Source organism: Aphidius gifuensis, linkage group LG4, assembly GCF_014905175.1.
Source record: "Aphidius gifuensis isolate YNYX2018 linkage group LG4, ASM1490517v1, whole genome shotgun sequence".
Taxonomy (NCBI): domain Eukaryota; kingdom Metazoa; phylum Arthropoda; class Insecta; order Hymenoptera; family Braconidae; genus Aphidius; species Aphidius gifuensis.
This window is the reverse complement of record NC_057791.1, coordinates 5,771,587-5,789,748: the sequence shown is the minus strand read 5'-3', so window position 1 is coordinate 5,789,748 and position 18,162 is coordinate 5,771,587. Positions and strand designations below refer to the sequence as shown.

At 26.0% G+C, this 18,162-nt stretch overlaps 6 protein-coding genes across 10 annotated transcripts; 4 read left to right on the top strand and 2 right to left on the bottom strand.

Annotated features, from left to right (window-relative positions):
• The first annotated feature begins 85 nt into the window (after positions 1-85).
• LOC122854861 lies at positions 86-2,143 on the top strand. Its single transcript, XM_044155883.1, has 6 exons — positions 86-220; positions 304-506; positions 645-820; positions 907-986; positions 1,118-1,702; positions 1,829-2,143. Exons 2-6 carry the CDS (start codon positions 402-404, stop codon positions 2,041-2,043), a joined length of 1,161 nt encoding a protein of 386 aa, XP_044011818.1. The 5' UTR covers positions 86-220; positions 304-401; the 3' UTR covers positions 2,044-2,143.
• An 873-nt stretch (positions 2,144-3,016) lies between these two features.
• Positions 3,017-7,198, top strand: LOC122854860 (eukaryotic translation initiation factor 4 gamma 3-like). Its single transcript, XM_044155882.1, has 10 exons — positions 3,017-3,619; positions 3,721-3,844; positions 3,977-4,029; positions 4,089-5,057; positions 5,134-5,380; positions 5,464-5,701; positions 5,826-5,998; positions 6,090-6,172; positions 6,236-6,820; positions 6,948-7,198. The coding sequence occupies exons 1-10, from the start codon at positions 3,058-3,060 to the stop codon at positions 7,178-7,180; spliced, it is 3,267 nt and encodes a 1,088-aa protein (XP_044011817.1). The 5' UTR covers positions 3,017-3,057; the 3' UTR covers positions 7,181-7,198.
• A 205-nt stretch (positions 7,199-7,403) lies between these two features.
• LOC122854857 (WD repeat-containing protein 37) lies at positions 7,404-10,482 on the top strand. Of its 3 annotated transcripts, none has more exons than XM_044155876.1 (6): positions 7,404-7,710; positions 7,775-8,125; positions 8,189-8,311; positions 8,578-9,325; positions 9,406-9,652; positions 9,741-9,866. In XM_044155876.1, exons 2-6 carry the CDS (start codon positions 7,849-7,851, stop codon positions 9,864-9,866), a joined length of 1,521 nt encoding a protein of 506 aa, XP_044011811.1. In that variant the 5' UTR covers positions 7,404-7,710; positions 7,775-7,848. The 3 variants fall into 3 exon arrangements, with proteins under 3 accessions (XP_044011811.1, XP_044011810.1, XP_044011813.1); XM_044155875.1 differs by having other exon boundaries at positions 7,613-7,710; positions 7,794-8,125; positions 9,741-10,482; XM_044155878.1 differs by having other exon boundaries at positions 7,613-7,710; positions 7,794-8,107.
• Positions 9,370-11,600, bottom strand: LOC122854859 (protein ARV1). 2 transcript variants are annotated; one of them, XM_044155881.1, is made up of 4 exons: positions 11,420-11,552; positions 11,256-11,343; positions 10,674-11,181; positions 9,911-10,032 (listed from the first exon to the last, which is right to left on the bottom strand). In XM_044155881.1, exons 2-4 carry the CDS (start codon positions 11,337-11,339, stop codon positions 9,911-9,913), a joined length of 714 nt encoding a protein of 237 aa, XP_044011816.1. In that variant the 5' UTR covers positions 11,340-11,343; positions 11,420-11,552. The 2 variants fall into 2 exon arrangements, with proteins under 2 accessions (XP_044011815.1, XP_044011816.1); XM_044155880.1 differs by having other exon boundaries at positions 9,370-10,032; positions 11,256-11,600.
• Positions 11,601-11,683: 83 nt separating this feature from the next.
• On the top strand, positions 11,684-16,262 carry LOC122854856 (BTB/POZ domain-containing protein KCTD3). Of its 2 annotated transcripts, XM_044155873.1 has the most exons (9): positions 11,707-12,424; positions 12,500-13,206; positions 13,275-13,754; positions 13,829-13,945; positions 14,143-14,148; positions 14,775-14,914; positions 14,994-15,180; positions 15,246-15,509; positions 15,578-15,876. In XM_044155873.1, exons 1-9 carry the CDS (start codon positions 12,363-12,365, stop codon positions 15,784-15,786), a joined length of 2,172 nt encoding a protein of 723 aa, XP_044011808.1. In that variant the 5' UTR covers positions 11,707-12,362; the 3' UTR covers positions 15,787-15,876. The 2 variants fall into 2 exon arrangements, with proteins under 2 accessions (XP_044011809.1, XP_044011808.1); XM_044155874.1 differs by lacking the exon at positions 14,143-14,148 and having other exon boundaries at positions 11,684-12,424; positions 15,578-16,262.
• A 102-nt stretch (positions 16,263-16,364) lies between these two features.
• Positions 16,365-17,760, bottom strand: LOC122854858 (SAGA-associated factor 11 homolog). The gene is made up of 3 exons (XM_044155879.1): positions 17,588-17,760; positions 17,209-17,488; positions 16,365-17,125 (listed from the first exon to the last, which is right to left on the bottom strand). The coding sequence occupies exons 2-3, from the start codon at positions 17,423-17,425 to the stop codon at positions 16,386-16,388; spliced, it is 957 nt and encodes a 318-aa protein (XP_044011814.1). The 5' UTR covers positions 17,426-17,488; positions 17,588-17,760; the 3' UTR covers positions 16,365-16,385.
• Positions 17,761-18,162: the final 402 nt, after the last annotated feature.

The following is an 18,162-nucleotide window of genomic DNA, read 5'->3' as shown; positions in this document are numbered from 1 at the left end:
GTGTCTTTTTCTCTATTGGCCAAACAGTGTGACATATCATATATAACTGTTAAATTAACCGTCATGACGTATCACAAACTAAATAACAACAATATTAAAAACAGCTGTCAATGTTGTAACGAAGCGGCGTTGGACTTAAACAAAGGGCTAAATTTTTATTATCAATTTACTATTCCTTTAAAAAAAAATACACAAGTGAAAGTCGATAAAAATATCACCGGTAATTACAATAAATGTTTAGCATTTATTATTGATCATAAAACAACAAAAACAATAAAGTAACCTATATTTTTTTTTTTTTAGCCTCAACAAGTTTTCACGCGTATTCTTGAAAAACTTGCGATAAGAATCAAGATATATTAAAAAATATTAAATTGTGTGTTTATCAAAAAAATTGAATAATGGATCAAAAAAATTGTAATGTTAAATATCCACACATAGATCAACAAATAAAAACTCTTATTGATGTTTCCGAGAGAGTCTCAGATACCGACATTTTCATTGAAGTAAGTGTTTTTTTTTTTCCATAATAATACAGTTTATTTTATTTTATCTTTTGATAGTGTCAAACTATCAAACAAATAGTGTCAACTTTTTGCCAATTTATTTACATTTATTAAAGGTTTTTTCTTTCAATTTTACAGATTGCTATTGATCGATTTAATACAAAAATTGAGCGTTCAGCTTCTCCAGAATTTATACGTAGATCACTTGTATTATTCAATAGAGAAGAATCATTCGAAGCTCGTAAAAAATACTGGAGCTTTGTTGCTCAAATGATCATCAGCAGAAGAATCACACTTTCTTTATTCCAATCAGAGTAAGTAGAGAGGTATTAAATAAAGATTCAATTGTTTGTTCTTAAATATCATTAGCTAAAACACAAGGTACTTTTTTTATTGATAGGTATTGTCAAATGTTAGAAGAAACAACAGGCAAGGACATTGAATTCAATGTATTATGGATTTACAAAGCTGAAATACTGAGTAAATATATCGTTTTTTTTTTTTCTAAATTAATAAAAAAATTGAAAATCAATAATTTAAATAAATATTGTTGATATTAAATATAAAATGATGACAATCTTGTATTAATTTAAAATTATTTAATATTTTAGAAACATTGATAATTCGTGGTGCATATCCATTGAAAAACTTGATAAGAACAACATCAGGACTTAAAAAAAGAGGGCTTGTTGGTAAACTTGTTGGAAATTTACTAAAAATCTTGGTAGAAAGTGAAGGTAAAACATTAATTGCTGAAAAATGGAATGAAAGCGGTATTGAATGGAAGGATTTATTTGATAAATCACTTGAAGATCCAGATGATATCATGTATGCTAATGATTTACAATTTTTAACAATTGGTGAAACAGACCAACTAAGCAAACGATTATTAAAATTATTACGTGAAAGTAGTCCTCATGATAAAGCTTGGAAAAATTGGGTAACAAAAAATGTTGTTGAAGAAAAAATAAAAGAACCGAAATTCGTCAGAATACTTTTTACAGCAATATTAGAATCTGGTATTGACTCAAAAGAAAGTTCCAAATACTTTTTTGGTGAAATGAATTTTTATCAACCAACTTGTTCACAATTTCTTTTACCTATTATAAAGGATTATATTGGTTCTAATTTTGAATCAGAATTACAATGTTTATATGCATTGACTGATGTTAATTATAAATACGGCAATCCTCCAGGTAAATTCCCTTTGTATTTCTACCAATTTATAGTGATAGTTGATGAAGCTTAACATGCTTTAAACATTATCAATTATTGATATGAATTTTAATTAATAAAAAAATGTATTTATTGTTTGATTAAAGGTTTTGTGTATGATATTATTAAAGAACTACATGAAAAGGATATTATATCAGTTGGTGCAATTTTAGCATGGCATGCTGGTACAAATCACAAACCAGCTGAGTTGTTGGGCCATCGTGAAGCGGTCATGAATCTTCTCAGTAAACCATTTTCTTTCAAGTTCGAAAATAATGATGATAAACAGCAGAGTACTTCATCAAAAGAAAAAAAAAAATAAACAATCAATATCCGTCGTATATACCTAAACATAAGTATACAAAAGAAATGCCCAGTCGGTTTTTATGTTAAAATTATATCTTAAAATGTTTGTATTTCAAAAAAATTTAGTGCCAAAATGTATTTAAAATCATTGACAAAAAAAAATAGAATATTATTAATAATACTGATGATAAAAAAATAAAATAAATAATACATTATGTACATTCCAGTTTGTGTAACTAACACGAACAAAGTGTATTTTTAAATATATGAACAATTGCAACAAATAATTATTTATGTTTTTGTTATTTGTGAAGCATTTTCCTTTTTCGACAGTCAAATAAAAATAAAATTACCAACTATTTAAAGAATATTCAAAAATAATTTGTCGTTATGAATGCATGCTAATTCATTCGTTTTTTTTAAAAAAAAGTATCAACAATTATCGTTAAAAATAAATTTTAAAAAAGTATGTTTTCTCTCTCTCTCTCTCTCTCTCTCTTGATATTTTTTACTCTTATTAATTTCATAAAAAATATATTCGAGGAATTTTGCTTATTTTGATTGAAAGCCGAGTCAGGAGATCTTTCTATCTCTTTTTTTGTTTCTTCTTCTCGCGCTCACTCTACAGCCAACTTGATACCATTTGATACTAGCCAATCAGCCAATCAGAGCAGTATAAAAAGAAAAAAAAAAAACAAAAACATAACGATTGACATAAACAGACATAAAAAACTGTAAAAAAACCAAGCGCCAAGCAAACAAGCCCAAGTTTCTCCGGTTGTTCCTCGAATCCTGTAGAGCATTGTAGAGAGTTCAACTGTTTAAATAAAAAAAACTACTAGCATTTTTCTAATACAAACAACCAAAAAATCGCTAATATATTGTTATTAAATTATTATTTATTTATAAAAAAAATCAACAATATAAAATACAAGTGCAGAAATAAATAATAATAACACATGTAAAACTGCCGATGAGAATCAATAAATTAAAAAATAACAAATCGTGTAGTTAACAACAAAATTAAACAATGAAAAACTCAAGTGGTGATTGTTATTGTGAATTTCATAAAAATAATGAAATATTTTCTGATGCAATTCACATCAGCTGGGATCTATTACGAAGAAATAACTTTTGTTTTGACACCTCTGATGAAAGGGTATCTCGTTCATCTACTTATCTTGGCGTTGCGATATTTGAAGCCATAAAAAAAATAAGAGAAAACTTTATGAATGATTCCATGTGTGTTGATGATCAAAAAGTGTTGGTAACATTAGAAGAGCAACAAAAGACTACTGTCATTAAAACTTCAGGCAGTGAACTTGATATTATTGAGAGCAATGATGATAATATATCCAACGATTTTGCTTACTCAATTGATGAAGATGAAGACGAAGAGGTTTTTAAACAATCAGAGATAGATAGTGAAGAATTAAAGAACGATAATTTTGATTCAGAAATTATTAATCACGTCGAGAATCACAACAATGACAACAAAAAAATAAATAACAATTATAACAATAATAAAAATTACAGCAACATGTGTACTTCATCACGTATAAATTTGTCAGACAAAAATACATCTAGTACAGGTAATTGAAAAAGTTATAAATCAATCGGTTCATGTTAAATGTCTTGCCAATAAAGCAAATGAAATGATAAATTAATAAATATTTATTCCTATTCATTTCAGATGGAGTTAGAATAAACGTAATCGATGATGAGTCTGATGATTGTGATGAATCAACAAGTTCCAGCAGGCAGGTATATTCTGTTAAAGCCTCAACTGTACAACAGCCATCATTTCATCTACCTGAGTTAGTATTTTATTCATTGACATTATTTAATAATTTATTATCAATATTACCTTGATGATACACCATTTCTAGACTAGAGTTCTTGAATTTTCTAAAACTACCATGACTTAATACTTTAATTTAAATTAACAGGTCAAGATCCACTGGTGCTATAAAAAAGTACAGGCCAGAAGACAATACTTTGGGTAAGTTTAAGAAAATATAAAGATGTTGATAAACAATTAATTAATAAAATATTTTACAGACAACAACAATGGTTCACGACAATATCAGCTTAGAAGTGATTCACGTGAAAATTTGGAGACAACAACAAGAAGTCAAAGCATGTCAGTGCCACCACAACATTTAGTGGAACCAGAAAATGAATGGAACTCAGAAACCTACCAGGAAAATGAAGTATATAATGATGATATTTCAACAGAAGAACTTTATAAAAAAATACGTGGTATATTGAACAAATTAACACCACATAATATTGATAAAATGGTTGATCAAATTGTAGATTTAGACATTGACTCACAAGAAAGACTGCAAGGTATTGTTAATTTAGTTTTTAAAAAAGCCATTGATGACTCAAATTATGCATTTGCATATGCAATCATGTGTAGACAATTAGTAAATATGCAATATGATCTTGATGTAAGTGAAGATGATGGAACAGAACAAGGAAAGTATCATCAAATAAATTTTCTCAGTTTATTAATAGCTCGTTGTCAACATGAATTGGAAAATAATATTCTTGACAGAGTTTCATTTGATGCTCAACTTGATGAAATTAAAGAAAGTCATGAACTTGAAGTTGAAATTAAAAAAGAATTAATAAATTCATTGACGGATAATGATCGTGATTCACGTCAAAAATCAATTGGTAATATAAAATTTATTGGTGAATTATTCAATCAAGAACTTCTTGAAAATGGTCTTATTAGTACATACATAGAAAATTTATTAACAACACCAGATGACGTAAGACTTGAATATCTGTGTACATTATTAACAACAATTGGTAAAAAATTGGAAACAAGTGGAAATCATCTTAGTGATTATTTTTCAACAATAGCTGAGTTAACTAAACTCAGTAACATAAGCAGAAGAATTAAATTTATGCTTCTAGATATTATTGATTTAAAAGCAAGAAATTGGCAGCCGAGAAATAAATCACCAATTAATAATCAAAGCAAAAATAAGAAAAAGTCAAACAAAAAAAGAAGTAGTAAGTTTAATTTAATATAATTTATATGATTTTTATTTAGATGGTTAATGAATAAATATTTGTCGCTATTTTTCAGGAGACAGTAGAAGATACGTAACCAATTATAGCAGAAGTTCATCAGTAAAATCAAACAGACAACCATATTCTGGTGAAACTTTAAAACATAATGCACCAGTACTTCCTCTTGATGAAGTTAAACTTGGTGGAGGAAATTTATTCCAATGGGGACCATCTGCAGTTGAAAATAATGGTTCTATGCAAAATAAATATGCACTTTTACAATCAATTGAAACTGGCCACCAACAATCAGTGCAATCACTTGCGTTAGTATTTTTTTCATTAATATTGTTATTTAATTTATTATCATTTTAAAGATAAAAATTTCATGATGATAAATTGTTTACAGATCGACATGTACAAGTACTCCAAAAAGTTCATTGTCTAAGACAAGAGTAAGAAGCCAAAGCATGCCAATGACACCATCATCACGAAAAAATCATAAAAAATATTCAAAACCTCCAGTTCCACTTGCAAATAACACAAAATTGAATAAACCAAAAACTAAACATCAACAACTCGATGATGAGTTTAACATTCTTTTCAATGTTTGTAAGAGTGTCTCTGATGCTCAATCATTTGTTGATGTAAGCTTCTTTTTATATACAATTTAACATTCAAATTTAAATCAACAATTCAAGCTCTTTATATCTTTATATACCTCAATTCTTGTGTGTAATTTAACAGTAATTTGTTTTTTCAATTTTACAGATTGCTATGTATCAACTTCAAGACAAACTTGACAATTCAACTTATCCATATTTTATACGTAAATCATTTGAAATCATTTTAGTGGGACCATCGAGTGCTCGTGAAAAATACTGCATTCTTTTTGCTCAGATGATAATTAATAATATATTTCCACTCTCAGTATTTCAATCGGAGTAAGTAGAGTAATGAATAATTAATAATTATTATTGATGTTAACTGACAACAACTAAAGTACAAATATTTTTTTTTTTTTTTCATCAACAGATATGATAAAATGTTTGAAGAAATAGAAAGCTTAGATATTTATCTTGCTCCTACATTCTGGACAAGCAGAGCTGAATTATTAAGTAAGTTTTTTTTATTTTTATCAACAAGGAAATATATAAATAATTTTAATAATTGTGTTTTAGAGCCATTAGTAATTTGTGATGCACATCCAATGAAAGAATTAATACGTACAACATCAGTCCTAAAAAATATGGGTTTTGTTGGTAAACTTGTTGGTGAATTATTGAGATTATTAGTAGAAAGTGAAGGTCCATCAACAATTACTGAAAAATGGAATGCAAGTGGTATTGAATGGACTGATTTACTTGATACATCACTTGAAGATCCAGATGATATTATTGAAAAATATAATTTACAATTTTTAACATTTGGTGTAACAGATCCACCAAATGAAAAATTATTAGACTTATTACGTGAAAGTGATATTGCTAATGCAATACAATGGATAACAGAAAATGTTGATGAAGAAAAATCGAGAAAACCAAAATTTATCAGAACACTTTTTACTGGAATTTTAGAATCAGCTATTGAGCCAGTAGAAGACTCAAGATATTTTTGTGGTGCAATGGCACCTTATCATTTTGATCGTATAAAAATTATGCATCTTTTAAGTATTATGAGACATTATATCGATTCTAATTTAAAATCAGAATTACAATGTCTATACGCTATGAGTGATGTCATGCATAAATACGGAAATCTTTCAAGTAAATATCATTTGTTTTTCTACAATTATCTGGTGATTAGGTTTGTTGTCAAAGCACAACAGGCCTTGATGATTTTGAATTTTATATTAATCATTTAATTGCATATTTATTTATTGTTTGATTCAAGGTTTTGGAGGGTTTTTAATTCATCAACTTCATGAAGAAAAAATCATATCAGACAATGGTTTTTTGGCATGGCATAGTTGCACAAATAAATCAGAGTCGATTGGTCATGTTGAAGCTGTCAATTGTCTAATCAACCAACCATTTTGGATTGAACTTCAAAGAAGTTTTAATAACTCAGAGGACGAAGCTTGGAATGATTTTATCAGTAAAAAAAAACCCCCCACAAATAAGTGATAAAAAAAATAATAACTATTAACCGAGTCAATGATATAATAATAATATTATTATTAAATTGTAGTTGATAATTTTTTTTTATATTGTGGAATTATAACTATGTGCTGTACATACAACTGTTGAAGTATGTATCTACAAAAACTTTATGGAAAAATTTATATTTTTTAATACTCAGGAAAAAAAAACAAAATAAATAAATCTTTTGTTTATAATCATTGTCTATTTTAAATTTTAATGTTATAAAATTTTTCCCAAACATGCTGTTGCTCACAGGGTCTCTGGGCAGAAGCGATTTCAAATTTTTTTAAAATAATTTTTAAGTAAACCTCAAATAAGCAGTCAAATGACTGAAATCAACATAAATACTCAGACGGTCATTTGTACCATTTTTATAGTTTAGTGAACGGTGTAAATGATTCTTTAATATTGTGATTTTGACATCACCAATATATGTAAACATTTATCAACATATTAACAATTAAAAAATGCATTCTTAGACAACCTTGGTACTGCAAAATTTGGCGTAATTGGTAAATATATAAATAAAATAGCTAGAAAAATAATAATCACATTCAACACATTAATATAAAAAAGTTATTTTATGTTTTTTTAGCTGTACAATGAATGAATCTACAAACACCATATTTGTTTGTTGAATATAAATAATAATGCCACATGATTTGTCGGTGTCTACTGGCACAAAAACCAGTGCTAAAGTTAAACGTTTATCAATTCCTCGAGTTCAAAGCACCACTGACAATGAACTTCAATCACAAATGAGCCAAAGTGGATCAACACCACTTCAACCATTGTCATTATATTGTTTAAGTTTTCGTTCTGATCTTGAACAAAGTGCCATACCTTCAACTGTACAAACTCGTTTGTTAGATCTTTTTCAACAAATTCAAAAAGAATTTGAATTAGTCTGTATGGAAAATATTACTTGTAAGTATAAAATTTTACTTTGAAAGATATGACATCTTAAATTTTGTATGTGCTTTTTTTTAGTACAAGAAAAGGTTGATGGTTTGAGTGAAAAATTAGACAAAGAATGTCACAGTTCAGGTGAACGTTATTTACTTCCAAATGACAATGCTGATTATACTGAAAAAAGTCAATTTAAACAAAAAGGTATGATTGAGTTTTGATAGTGACAGATTAATTAACAACAACAATAAATAGCTTTTCGTTTTTTTTTGTTTTTTAAATTTTAGATTGCATTAAAAGTCTATCAAATAATAAATTTATAAAAACATCTAATTTATATTAACTAAAAAATACGACTTCAATAATTTATTGGACCACCAAAAAGTCACTTGGTGCATGTTACTAAATTGACAATATGTTTATTAAAATTCAGCTAATATTTCAAGTATTATTATTTTTATTTTTATCAGGTACATCATTGCCAGTATCAAGTCAAAAAGTAAAAGCATCAAATAAATTAAAAGCACAAACAAGTAAAATAGTATCAAGTTTTAAAAATCCAGTTGTAGCATGTAGTATGCAACGTCAATACAGTGGTCATAAAGATGGAATATGGGAAATTTCAATTGGTCGTTTAGGTCAACCAATAATTGCAACAGCATCAGCAGATCATACAGCACGTGTTATAGCAACAGATAGTGGTCGTTGTTTATTACAATATATTGGACATAATGGATCAGTTAATTCAGTTAAATTTCATCCAACAATTGATCTTGCATTGACATCATCTGGTGATTGTACAGCTCATGTTTGGCAAGCAGCAGTTAATTGGGATATATCAAAACAACAAGAAACATCAGATGATATATCACTTGATCGTACATCAATGACTGCAACAAATGATGATCAAGATGAACCACCAACATTACGTACACCAGTACGTGAATTATTAGGTCATACTGGTGCTGTTATGGCTGCTGATTGGTTACCAGGTGCTGAACAAATTGTAACAGCATCATGGGATCGTACTGCAAATCTTTATGATGCTGAAACTGGTGAAATTATTCATACACTATGTGGACATGATCAAGAACTTACTTATGTATCAACTCATCATGCACAACGTCTTTGTGTTACATCAAGTTGTGATACAACTTTTCGTTTGTGGGATTTTCGTGAACCAATACATTCTGTATCTGTTTTTCAAGGACATACAGAGTAAATTAATAATTTTATTATATATTTTATTAAAAACAACATCATTTTAATATTAATTAATTTTATTTGTTATATTACAGAGCTGTTACTTCAGCTGTATTTACAAGAGAAGATAAAATTGTATCTGGTTCAGATGATCGTAGTATTAAAGTTTGGGAATTAAGAAATATAAGAAGTCCATTAGCAACTATTAGAAGTGATAGTGCTGCTAATAGACTTGCTGTTTCAAGTACAGGAATTATTGCAATTCCACATGATAATAGACAAATTAGATTATTTGATTTATGTGGTCAAAGACTTGCACGTCTTCCTCGAACTAGTAGACAGGTATTTTAATAACAAAAAATTAAATTGACTCTTTTTTTTTTATATATATATATATATTAATATATTATTTTAACAATATTTTTTATAGGGTCATAGAAGAATGGTTTGCTCAGTGGCTTGGAGTGAAGAGCCTGGAGCTGAATGTAATTTATATTCTTGTGGATTTGATAGACTTGTTCTTGGATGGAGTATTGTTCCAATCAAAGAAACATAATATAATTACATCAATCAATATTCCTATATCTTGATACAGCAGTCTTAAATTGATGTAGCATTGAGCTCTTGTGTGAATGATGATAACCAAGAGGATACATATTTATGAGCCAATAATCCAGCTGCTAAACCAAGAAGTGAATCTCTTCTTCCACTTTCACAAACAACTGTAAAAGAATTTTTTAATTATTTTTCATATCAGTTGTTTATTGCTAAAATTGTTATTAATATTTTTTTTTTATTAATAACAATAGTTTATTGTTTAAATCTTCAGAATAGATTATTACAAACAAAAATTACAAACATTCATGTTAATTTAAAAAAAAAAAGCAAAGAAACTAGTCTTATTTTATGAATTGCTTTATTGAAAAAAAAAAAAAAACTAATTAATTATTAAATTCTGGAGTTTTATTTAATTATAATTTATAATTTTAAATTGTTGATGTTAAAAATGAAATAGTATATTTTATCTTGATGAAAAATTTATACTTTAAAAATCAAGTACAAAATAAAACAAAAATTATTATTTATTTTAATCTTTTTCATTTAAATTTGCCTCAAAGAAAATAATAATAATTAAGCTTTAAAAAAATATAATAAATATAGTTTAGTAAAAATGAATTATTAATAAACTTTCATTAATAATAATTGATAAATTAATTTATTTCAAATGCAAAGAAAAACAAAAACCAAATTACTCCATAGAATTTTAACTTTTATATTTAAAAATTTTAGATTGACATTGAAAAAACTTGGATTAAATTTTCAAATTTTATATGTAAGATATTTTTTTAAATTTGTGGCTTACCAGAATATGCTGTTAACATATAAAGCATTGTGTAACCATGAATAAGACCATAATAAGAATCATGTGCAACATGTTGCCAAACAAGTCCTAATAGTCCTAATAATTTAGCACATCCACCAACAATAAGTGCACGTACTAAATGTGATGCTTTATATTTATCTGGTGTTTTACCAGTTATAAACCATCTTATTTCTGTACTAATAATAACAGCAACAACAAATGCTCCAAGTGATATACCAGTATAAGCAAGTAAAATATAAAAACTACGTTCAACTTCAAAACTAGTTGTTTTAAAATCATTTGAATCAAAATTTTTTGATGAATCAGATGTTGGCCATACTCTAAATGTTTCACTTAATAATAAAACAATCATTAACTTCCAGTATGATTGAAAATTACTATTATACAAAAGATGTCTGTATGCTGGTTTTTCAAGTAACACTAAATCCACCAAAACAATTACAGGATCATATTCTATATATTTATCAGCCAAATTTCCACATCTTTTCTAAAATTTAACAAGTATATTTATTAGTTGATTTTTATTATCTAATCTTTTTTCATTGACAATTTTTTACTTACACATTTTAGGACCTTTAAAACACTTGGACTGTAACGACGATATAGTTCTTCAACCTCAGCATCACAATTAATACATGAATACATTATTCTAAAATTATTATTTAATTATATTTTAATTGTTGTTGTTTACAAAATATCACGTGCATAGTAAGTTGTTTATGTACTTGAGACTTGAGAGAGATTACAAGAAATGCAAGAAATGTTTTTGTTTTTATTGATAAACTTATTAAATCCTGTAACTAATGACAAATATTTTTTTTGTTTTTAGAGTGAAATAACATGTCATTTATGTACTCAATAATATTTTAATGATAATTGTTAATTGATAACAATAATACATGATATTATTATGATATTTTCAGTACGAAAACCATGTATGATACGCCAGTAACATACGCATTTATCACTTACCAGGTATGTGTTAAAAAAAAAATAAAAAAAAAACAATAACAAGAATCAATGAGTCATACTGTCATATTTTAGAGTGACGTTATTATTACAACTCAAAATGCAAAAAAAAAAAGATAAGTAAAGTTATGAAACGTGAGACAAAGTAAACATTAATTTTCGAAATTTTGTGATTCATCAATAGGCTTGAAGTAATAGTAAAAAATAAATTCTATTTGACAGTGATGTGTTTATGTAAATACGTGTCAATACATAGGCAATGTAAAGAGATAAATAAATAAACTAAATTCCCTCGTTATTTGATAAAAAATGAATCATTTTTATTAAATAAAATTGTAAACTTATTGTATTGTAAATTTAAATTATCATGAAATGTATTGAAAGACAAAAAACTAATAACTCCAAAGTATTTTAACATTGCAAAAAATGTTAAAATATAATTTTTTATAAGACAAAAAACATTTATATATTTTTATTTCAATTGAAATTGTAATTTTTGTTTTTTTTTATAAACACATAAATACTTTTTTAGAGTATGTAATTATTAAAAAAAAAAAAAAAAAATATAAAGCCGCCATTTGTAAAGCTAGACTAAGTAGAAAAAAAAAAAAAAAAAACAGTTGTATATTTATGTGCAAAAGCATGTTAATATAAAAAAAAATATTCCAAAAATATAAATGCAGTAGAGATTATAATAATATGGCTATGATGCACTCTCTAAACATGGGAGATATTATTCATCTAAATGTTGGAGGAACCAGGTATTTATAATACAAATTTAATACAATAAAATATAATTGAATTATTAATTATTATATATGTTTATTTCATTAAAGATTTTCAACATCTCGTCAAACACTTACATGGATACCAGATTCATTTTTTACAGCATTATTGAGTAATAGAATAGCCAGTCGTCAAGATGAAACTGGTGCATTATTTATTGATAGAGATCCCAAGCTATTTTCAATAATATTAAATTATTTAAGAACACGTGATATTGATTTAAAAAGTACTAATATTAAAATATTAAGACATGAAGCTGAATATTACAGTTTAACACCATTAATTAAAAGATTGGTACTATGTGAAGATTTAGTACAATCATCATGTGGTGATGTATTATTTTATGGCTCATTACCACCACCAAATATACCACTACAAGAAACAATAAATACACCAACATGTAGTAGTGATGTATCAGTACATGGTAGAACATCATCATCATCATTAACAACAACAGCATCAACAACAGCAACAACATCAACATCAACATCAACACTAAGAACAGAATCATCACAAATAATAGCATCAACTAATAGCCAAGCAAATAATAATAATAGCAGCTCTATACAAAATCAAAAACCACCATTATCAAATCATACAAGAAATTCATCACTTGATTATAGAGTATCACAAAGAGGTTTACCACATTCACATTCACGTAATCCATCATTAGATTTACGTCATGTACGTAATAGCTCAGCTGATATGAATAAAATGTTTAAAAATGATATTGGTCTTGTATTTAGTCAACAACAAGGTATTAATTTAATTTGTCTATTTAAAAAAAATATATATATAAATACTAATAAAAATATTATGTTAAAGTTTCAGGATGGGTTGATCCTTTAAGAGTACAAATAATAAAAGCTCATCATAATTGGATTGTCATTGGTTATGCACATTTTATAACTTGTTATCGTTTAAAAGATTCATCTGGATGGCAACATGTATTTACAAGTCCTCATATTGAATCAATTATTGATAGAATTGCAATAAATGCTAAAATGGGTACAAGTGCTGATGGTAAAATGGTTGCAATATCATATGGTAGCCAAGTACGTCTTTGGAGTGTATCTGAAGATGGTATTAAAACAAATATTGGTACATTTAATTTAAAAGTACGTGTTGAATATTTATTTTTTATTGGTAGCCAATTAGTTGCATTATCACAAACTGGTAAAATTGGAGTTTGGCATGCAATGTCACAACATTGGCAAATACAAGATGTTGTATCAATTTCATCATTTGATACTGCTGGATCATTTTTATTACTTGGTTGTAATAATGGATCAATTTATTATATAGGTTATTATTGATTTTATTACAAATTTTTATTAGTAATTATAATTTATTATATTGTTTATTGTTATTAATTTTAGATATGCAAAAATTTCCACTACGAATGAAAGACAATGATTTGCTTGTAACTGAATTATACAAAGATCCAAATCCTGATCCAATAACTGCAATATCTGTTTATTTAACACCAAAAACGAGTAAGTATTTTAATATTTATTAAATATAATTTAATAATAATATCGTTATTATTCTTATCGTTAATATAAAACAAACGAAAATATTTAAAAAAACAACTTCAACTATCATTGAACGGTAATGTGCTTTTTTTTCTGTAACTACTTATTATAATGTTTTCTTCTCACATGATTTCGTTACTGTACAACTGGATACGTAGCACAAGGCAAGTATAGGTCAATTTAAAGTGCGAATATATATATTTATTATTTATAATAAACCACATGATACAGCAATCATCTGTACACAAGCACAATAATACTTTAAATGTTTATTTTATTTTATTGTTATTATTTTTAATTTTAATCATCTAGATAAGAAATTTGCTTTCAGTCCAGTTGTACTCATACAAATCGTTTATTAATTTGAGTCCTTTTTTTTATACAAATTTACAAGAAGATCATCAGAGTTGGTAGAAAAAATATGTAGATTATTTGCTTGTTATTAAAATTATTTTTACTTTCATATTTTTATAATTTTTAAATTTTTTTAATAATGCAATTTTAGATGCTAAAATTTTCACAATTTAACATGTTTTTAAATAATTTTTTAAATATTTAATTCATTATTATTTTCATCAAATAACACTAACACTTGATTCCTCCCTAAAATAAATGATTTTTTACTGTCATTTAAATTAAAAATACAAGAAATTGTTTTAAAACAAATAGTAAAAGAAAAATATAAAATATTTATTGTTTAAATTTTAAAATATCAAATAGTTTTTTCAGTTAAAATTTTAAAATCATTATTTAATTTGTGGTATTACTTGTTCTTTGTAAAAAAAACTAGGTCTCTGTGGAAATTGGATTGAAATAGCATATGGAACAAAGTCTGGAAGTGTTAGAGTTATTGTCCAGCATCCAGAAACTGTAGGTCATGGTCCTCAATTATTCCAAACTTTTACAGTTCATCAAAGTAGTGTAACAAAGGTATTTAAACAATCATTTTACGAACGAAAAGTATTTTAAAATTGTTAAAAATAAAATTAACACATTGATAAATCAACAGGTAACATTGTCAGAAAAATATTTGGTATCAGTATGTTCTGAATATAATCATGTCAGAAGTTGGGCAGTTACACGTTTTCGTGGTATGATATCAACTCAGCCAGGATCAACACCAGAAGCAAGTTTTAAAATAGTTTCATTGGAATCAGTTGATAGTTGTATCAGTTATTCAGCTGGCAATGATTTTGGTAATTATAATCAACTATTTTATTGTCTTTCATGTTTTTTATTTTATAAAAATTTTAATTTGTAGGTCCATTTGGTGAACAAGATGATGAACAAGTTTTTGTACAAAAAGTTGTTCCTGAAACTGATCAATTATTTGTTAGACTTGCATCAAATGGTAAACGAGTATGTGTTATTCAATCTGTTGATGGAAGTGTTATTAGTTCTTTTTGTGTACATGAATGTGAAGGATCAAGTAGAATGGGATCAAGACCAAGAAGATTTATATTTACTGGACATTCAAATGGAGCTATACAAATGTGGGATCTTACAACAGCTCTTGATCATCAAGGTAATAATTTTAATCATCAACAATCATTCATTATTATTAATAATTAAAATATATTTTTGTTGTATTAGCTAAAAATTTTATTGGTGGACCAACACCTGAAGAATTATGGAAATTATTAGATCATTGTGATTTAAGTAATAGTCATTGTTCAACACCTTGCATAAGTCCATGTCCATCTGCAATTTCAATGAGTTGTCCTCGACTTAAAGCAAGCAATATTCAATTTCTCAATCAATCACAAAATGCAGAACAAGTTGCTGGTCCAAGTCAACTATAAATTACTATTATTCTTGTTCATTATTATATATATATATTAGAAAAAAAAGGCTTAATAAAATTAAACCTTGTTGCATTTCAATATATTATCCTATAAATATTATCATATAAAATAGTATATCAAAAATGATATAAAATAAATTAGCCTATAATATTATGATAAATTGATTTTAACGTGATAAATTTATAATTTTTTTTATAGTAAGTTTAGAAAGATCTAGGAAAATATATATTTACATTATGTTGTGATAAAAAAAATATTAAAATTGATAGAATGATTAAAATCATTGGATTAAATTAATCCCAATCAAACGTAAAAATAATTATTTAGCAATTAATTAAATGAAAAAAAAAACTTATTTTTTATCATGATTTAATTTGTTTTTAAATGTAATTGAATTATCAAAACAACCAAATTGTTTTATGGTGTTTTAATGTAACCACAAGATGAAATATATTTTAATAATATCCAATAAATATATATTTTTATTGAATATAATTATAAAAATTAGTTAAAATGAAATGAAAACTTTATTAAGAGTTGCTTTTTTTATTTTTAAATTATATTTATTTATAGTCTAGCAATAACATAAATAATTTTTAATCAGCTGGTAAAATATCTCGTTTACTTGATTTTCCTTTTCCTTTACTTTTGCTATCACGTTTTTTATTAGACGATGTATTTGAACCAGCTGATGATGTATCAACTGGACTAGTTTGATTTGATCCTTCATTATCATAACGATTAAATGAATCTCTTATTTGTTGTTGTCCATCATTATCAGCATCATATACATCACCATCAACAGGAATATTTGTTGTATCTGAAAATTCAATATTTGCACGAATTTCTTTTCTTTGATCATCAGTATGTTGTGGACAACGCATTGATCTTGTACATAATTTTTTAGTATGTTCAGATATAACACCACATATTTGTGTTAATAATGTACGTTTATCATCAATAGACATATTATCATAATTTGATGGTGAATTTTCATTACTTGTTTGTACATCTGGTAAATCACCAATTCTTTGTTTTTGTGATTTTGATTTTTTAATACCATTACGTTCTTTTCTACGTTTTCTTTTATCATTACTTAAACTCCAATCAGCATCATCATCATCATCACTTATACCAGCAAAATTATTTAATGTATCACGTGTACTATTTGCTATTCTACGTGATGCTATTCTTGAACTATTACGACCCATTCCCATACATTTTTCTAAATGAGTTGCAAATCTACATGCAGCAACACCACGATCACAATTTGGACAATTACATTCTTGAAATTTTTTTATTGGATGTTGTCCAAATACATCAAGACCTGGTGAATCTATAAATTTAAATATATTAGTTGTTATTTTATTGTTTTTTTTCCATAGAATAATATGTAAATATTTAAATTTTTTAACCCACCAACAATTGTGTATGATTCATTATCTGGTATTCCTTCTTCAACATCAGAACAACCAGTTTTCATTGTTCTATGAACTTCAAAAACAAATCCCATTAGTACTTCATCAAGAAGATCATCATACATTTCATTAACTGTATTATCAAAGTTTTCTGGTTTATTCATAAATTCAAGAAATTTTTTATCAAATTCTTGAATTTTTTCTTCAGTTACAGACATTTTTTTGTTTCTCTTTTCAATCAGATAGTCAAAAATAATTAAATAAATAAACAATTTAACAATCTGAAATAATTATTTTAAACATTAATATTTCTTTTGTTAACAGGCTTATTAAATAATTAATTTAATAAATACGTAGATAAATATAAACAATTATCAAACCTTTCAATAAACACTTGGATGACAAGTTTGTTTTTGTATTGTTTTTTTTTTTCGTCACAATTTGGAGTAAATTCTATTAATTCAAAAAAAGCACTTTGACAAATTGGAGTAAAACCAGCTTATTGTTTTGTTTTTTTTTTGGTATTTTTCGTTGGCAAATAAAATAATTATAGTTCACCACATAGATAAAGTGTAAAAAAATTATAAAACTAAATAATGAATTTTTTTATATAAATAAAAAGTTGTCTTAAAAATTACATGTATTGTATATCAATATTTGTTTATTGTTATTGTCTTGTTCATAACCTTTCAAAATAAAGTAAAGCTAGAAACGTGAACTGAGCTCAACTAGATTTCGATTACTAATCGATTAGCATGTGATTAATCGATATCTAGATTATTTTTTTTTTTTGAATACTTAAATCTGCTTAAATCATCGAGAGAGAGAAATTCTGTGTTTTGAAAAAAGAAAAAATTGAAATATTTTGTTATAAAAATATAATAATTTTATAATGAACATATTTTATGAGATTAATTTTACCTATAAACTGTAAAGGTTAACTTTTTATCATGAC

Bases quoted from the DNA above. Each gene is read 5' to 3' on its own strand.
- LOC122854859 (XM_044155880.1), bottom strand. From the start codon at position 11,339: ATGTATTCATGTATTAATTGTGATGCTGAGGTTGAAGAACTATATCGT. The intron at 11,182-11,255 runs GTAAGTAAAAAA...GTTAAATTTTAG, and splicing joins TTTTAAAGGTCCTAAAATGT to AAAAGATGTGGAAATTTGGC. The intron at 10,033-10,673 runs GTAAGCCACAAA...ATTCTTTTACAG, and splicing joins TATGTTAACAGCATATTCTG to TTGTTTGTGAAAGTGGAAGA.
- LOC122854857 (XM_044155875.1), top strand. From the start codon at position 7,849: ATGCCACATGATTTGTCGGTGTCTACTGGCACAAAAACCAGTGCTAAA. The intron at 8,126-8,188 runs GTAAGTATAAAA...GCTTTTTTTTAG, and splicing joins CTGTATGGAAAATATTACTT to TACAAGAAAAGGTTGATGGT. The intron at 9,326-9,405 runs GTAAATTAATAA...GTTATATTACAG, and splicing joins GTTTTTCAAGGACATACAGA to AGCTGTTACTTCAGCTGTAT.
- LOC122854860 (XM_044155882.1), top strand. From the start codon at position 3,058: ATGAAAAACTCAAGTGGTGATTGTTATTGTGAATTTCATAAAAATAAT. The intron at 5,058-5,133 runs GTAAGTTTAATT...GCTATTTTTCAG, and splicing joins GTCAAACAAAAAAAGAAGTA to GAGACAGTAGAAGATACGTA. The intron at 5,702-5,825 runs GTAAGCTTCTTT...TCAATTTTACAG, and splicing joins ATGCTCAATCATTTGTTGAT to ATTGCTATGTATCAACTTCA.
- LOC122854858 (XM_044155879.1), bottom strand. From the start codon at position 17,425: ATGTCTGTAACTGAAGAAAAAATTCAAGAATTTGATAAAAAATTTCTT. The intron at 17,126-17,208 runs GTGGGTTAAAAA...TTAAATTTATAG, and splicing joins TGAATCATACACAATTGTTG to ATTCACCAGGTCTTGATGTA.
- LOC122854856 (XM_044155873.1), top strand. From the start codon at position 12,363: ATGGCTATGATGCACTCTCTAAACATGGGAGATATTATTCATCTAAAT. The intron at 12,425-12,499 runs GTATTTATAATA...ATTTCATTAAAG, and splicing joins CTAAATGTTGGAGGAACCAG to ATTTTCAACATCTCGTCAAA. The intron at 15,510-15,577 runs GTAATAATTTTA...TTGTTGTATTAG, and splicing joins AACAGCTCTTGATCATCAAG to CTAAAAATTTTATTGGTGGA.
- LOC122854861 (XM_044155883.1), top strand. From the start codon at position 402: ATGGATCAAAAAAATTGTAATGTTAAATATCCACACATAGATCAACAA. The intron at 507-644 runs GTAAGTGTTTTT...TCAATTTTACAG, and splicing joins ATACCGACATTTTCATTGAA to ATTGCTATTGATCGATTTAA. The intron at 1,703-1,828 runs GTAAATTCCCTT...GTTTGATTAAAG, and splicing joins TAAATACGGCAATCCTCCAG to GTTTTGTGTATGATATTATT.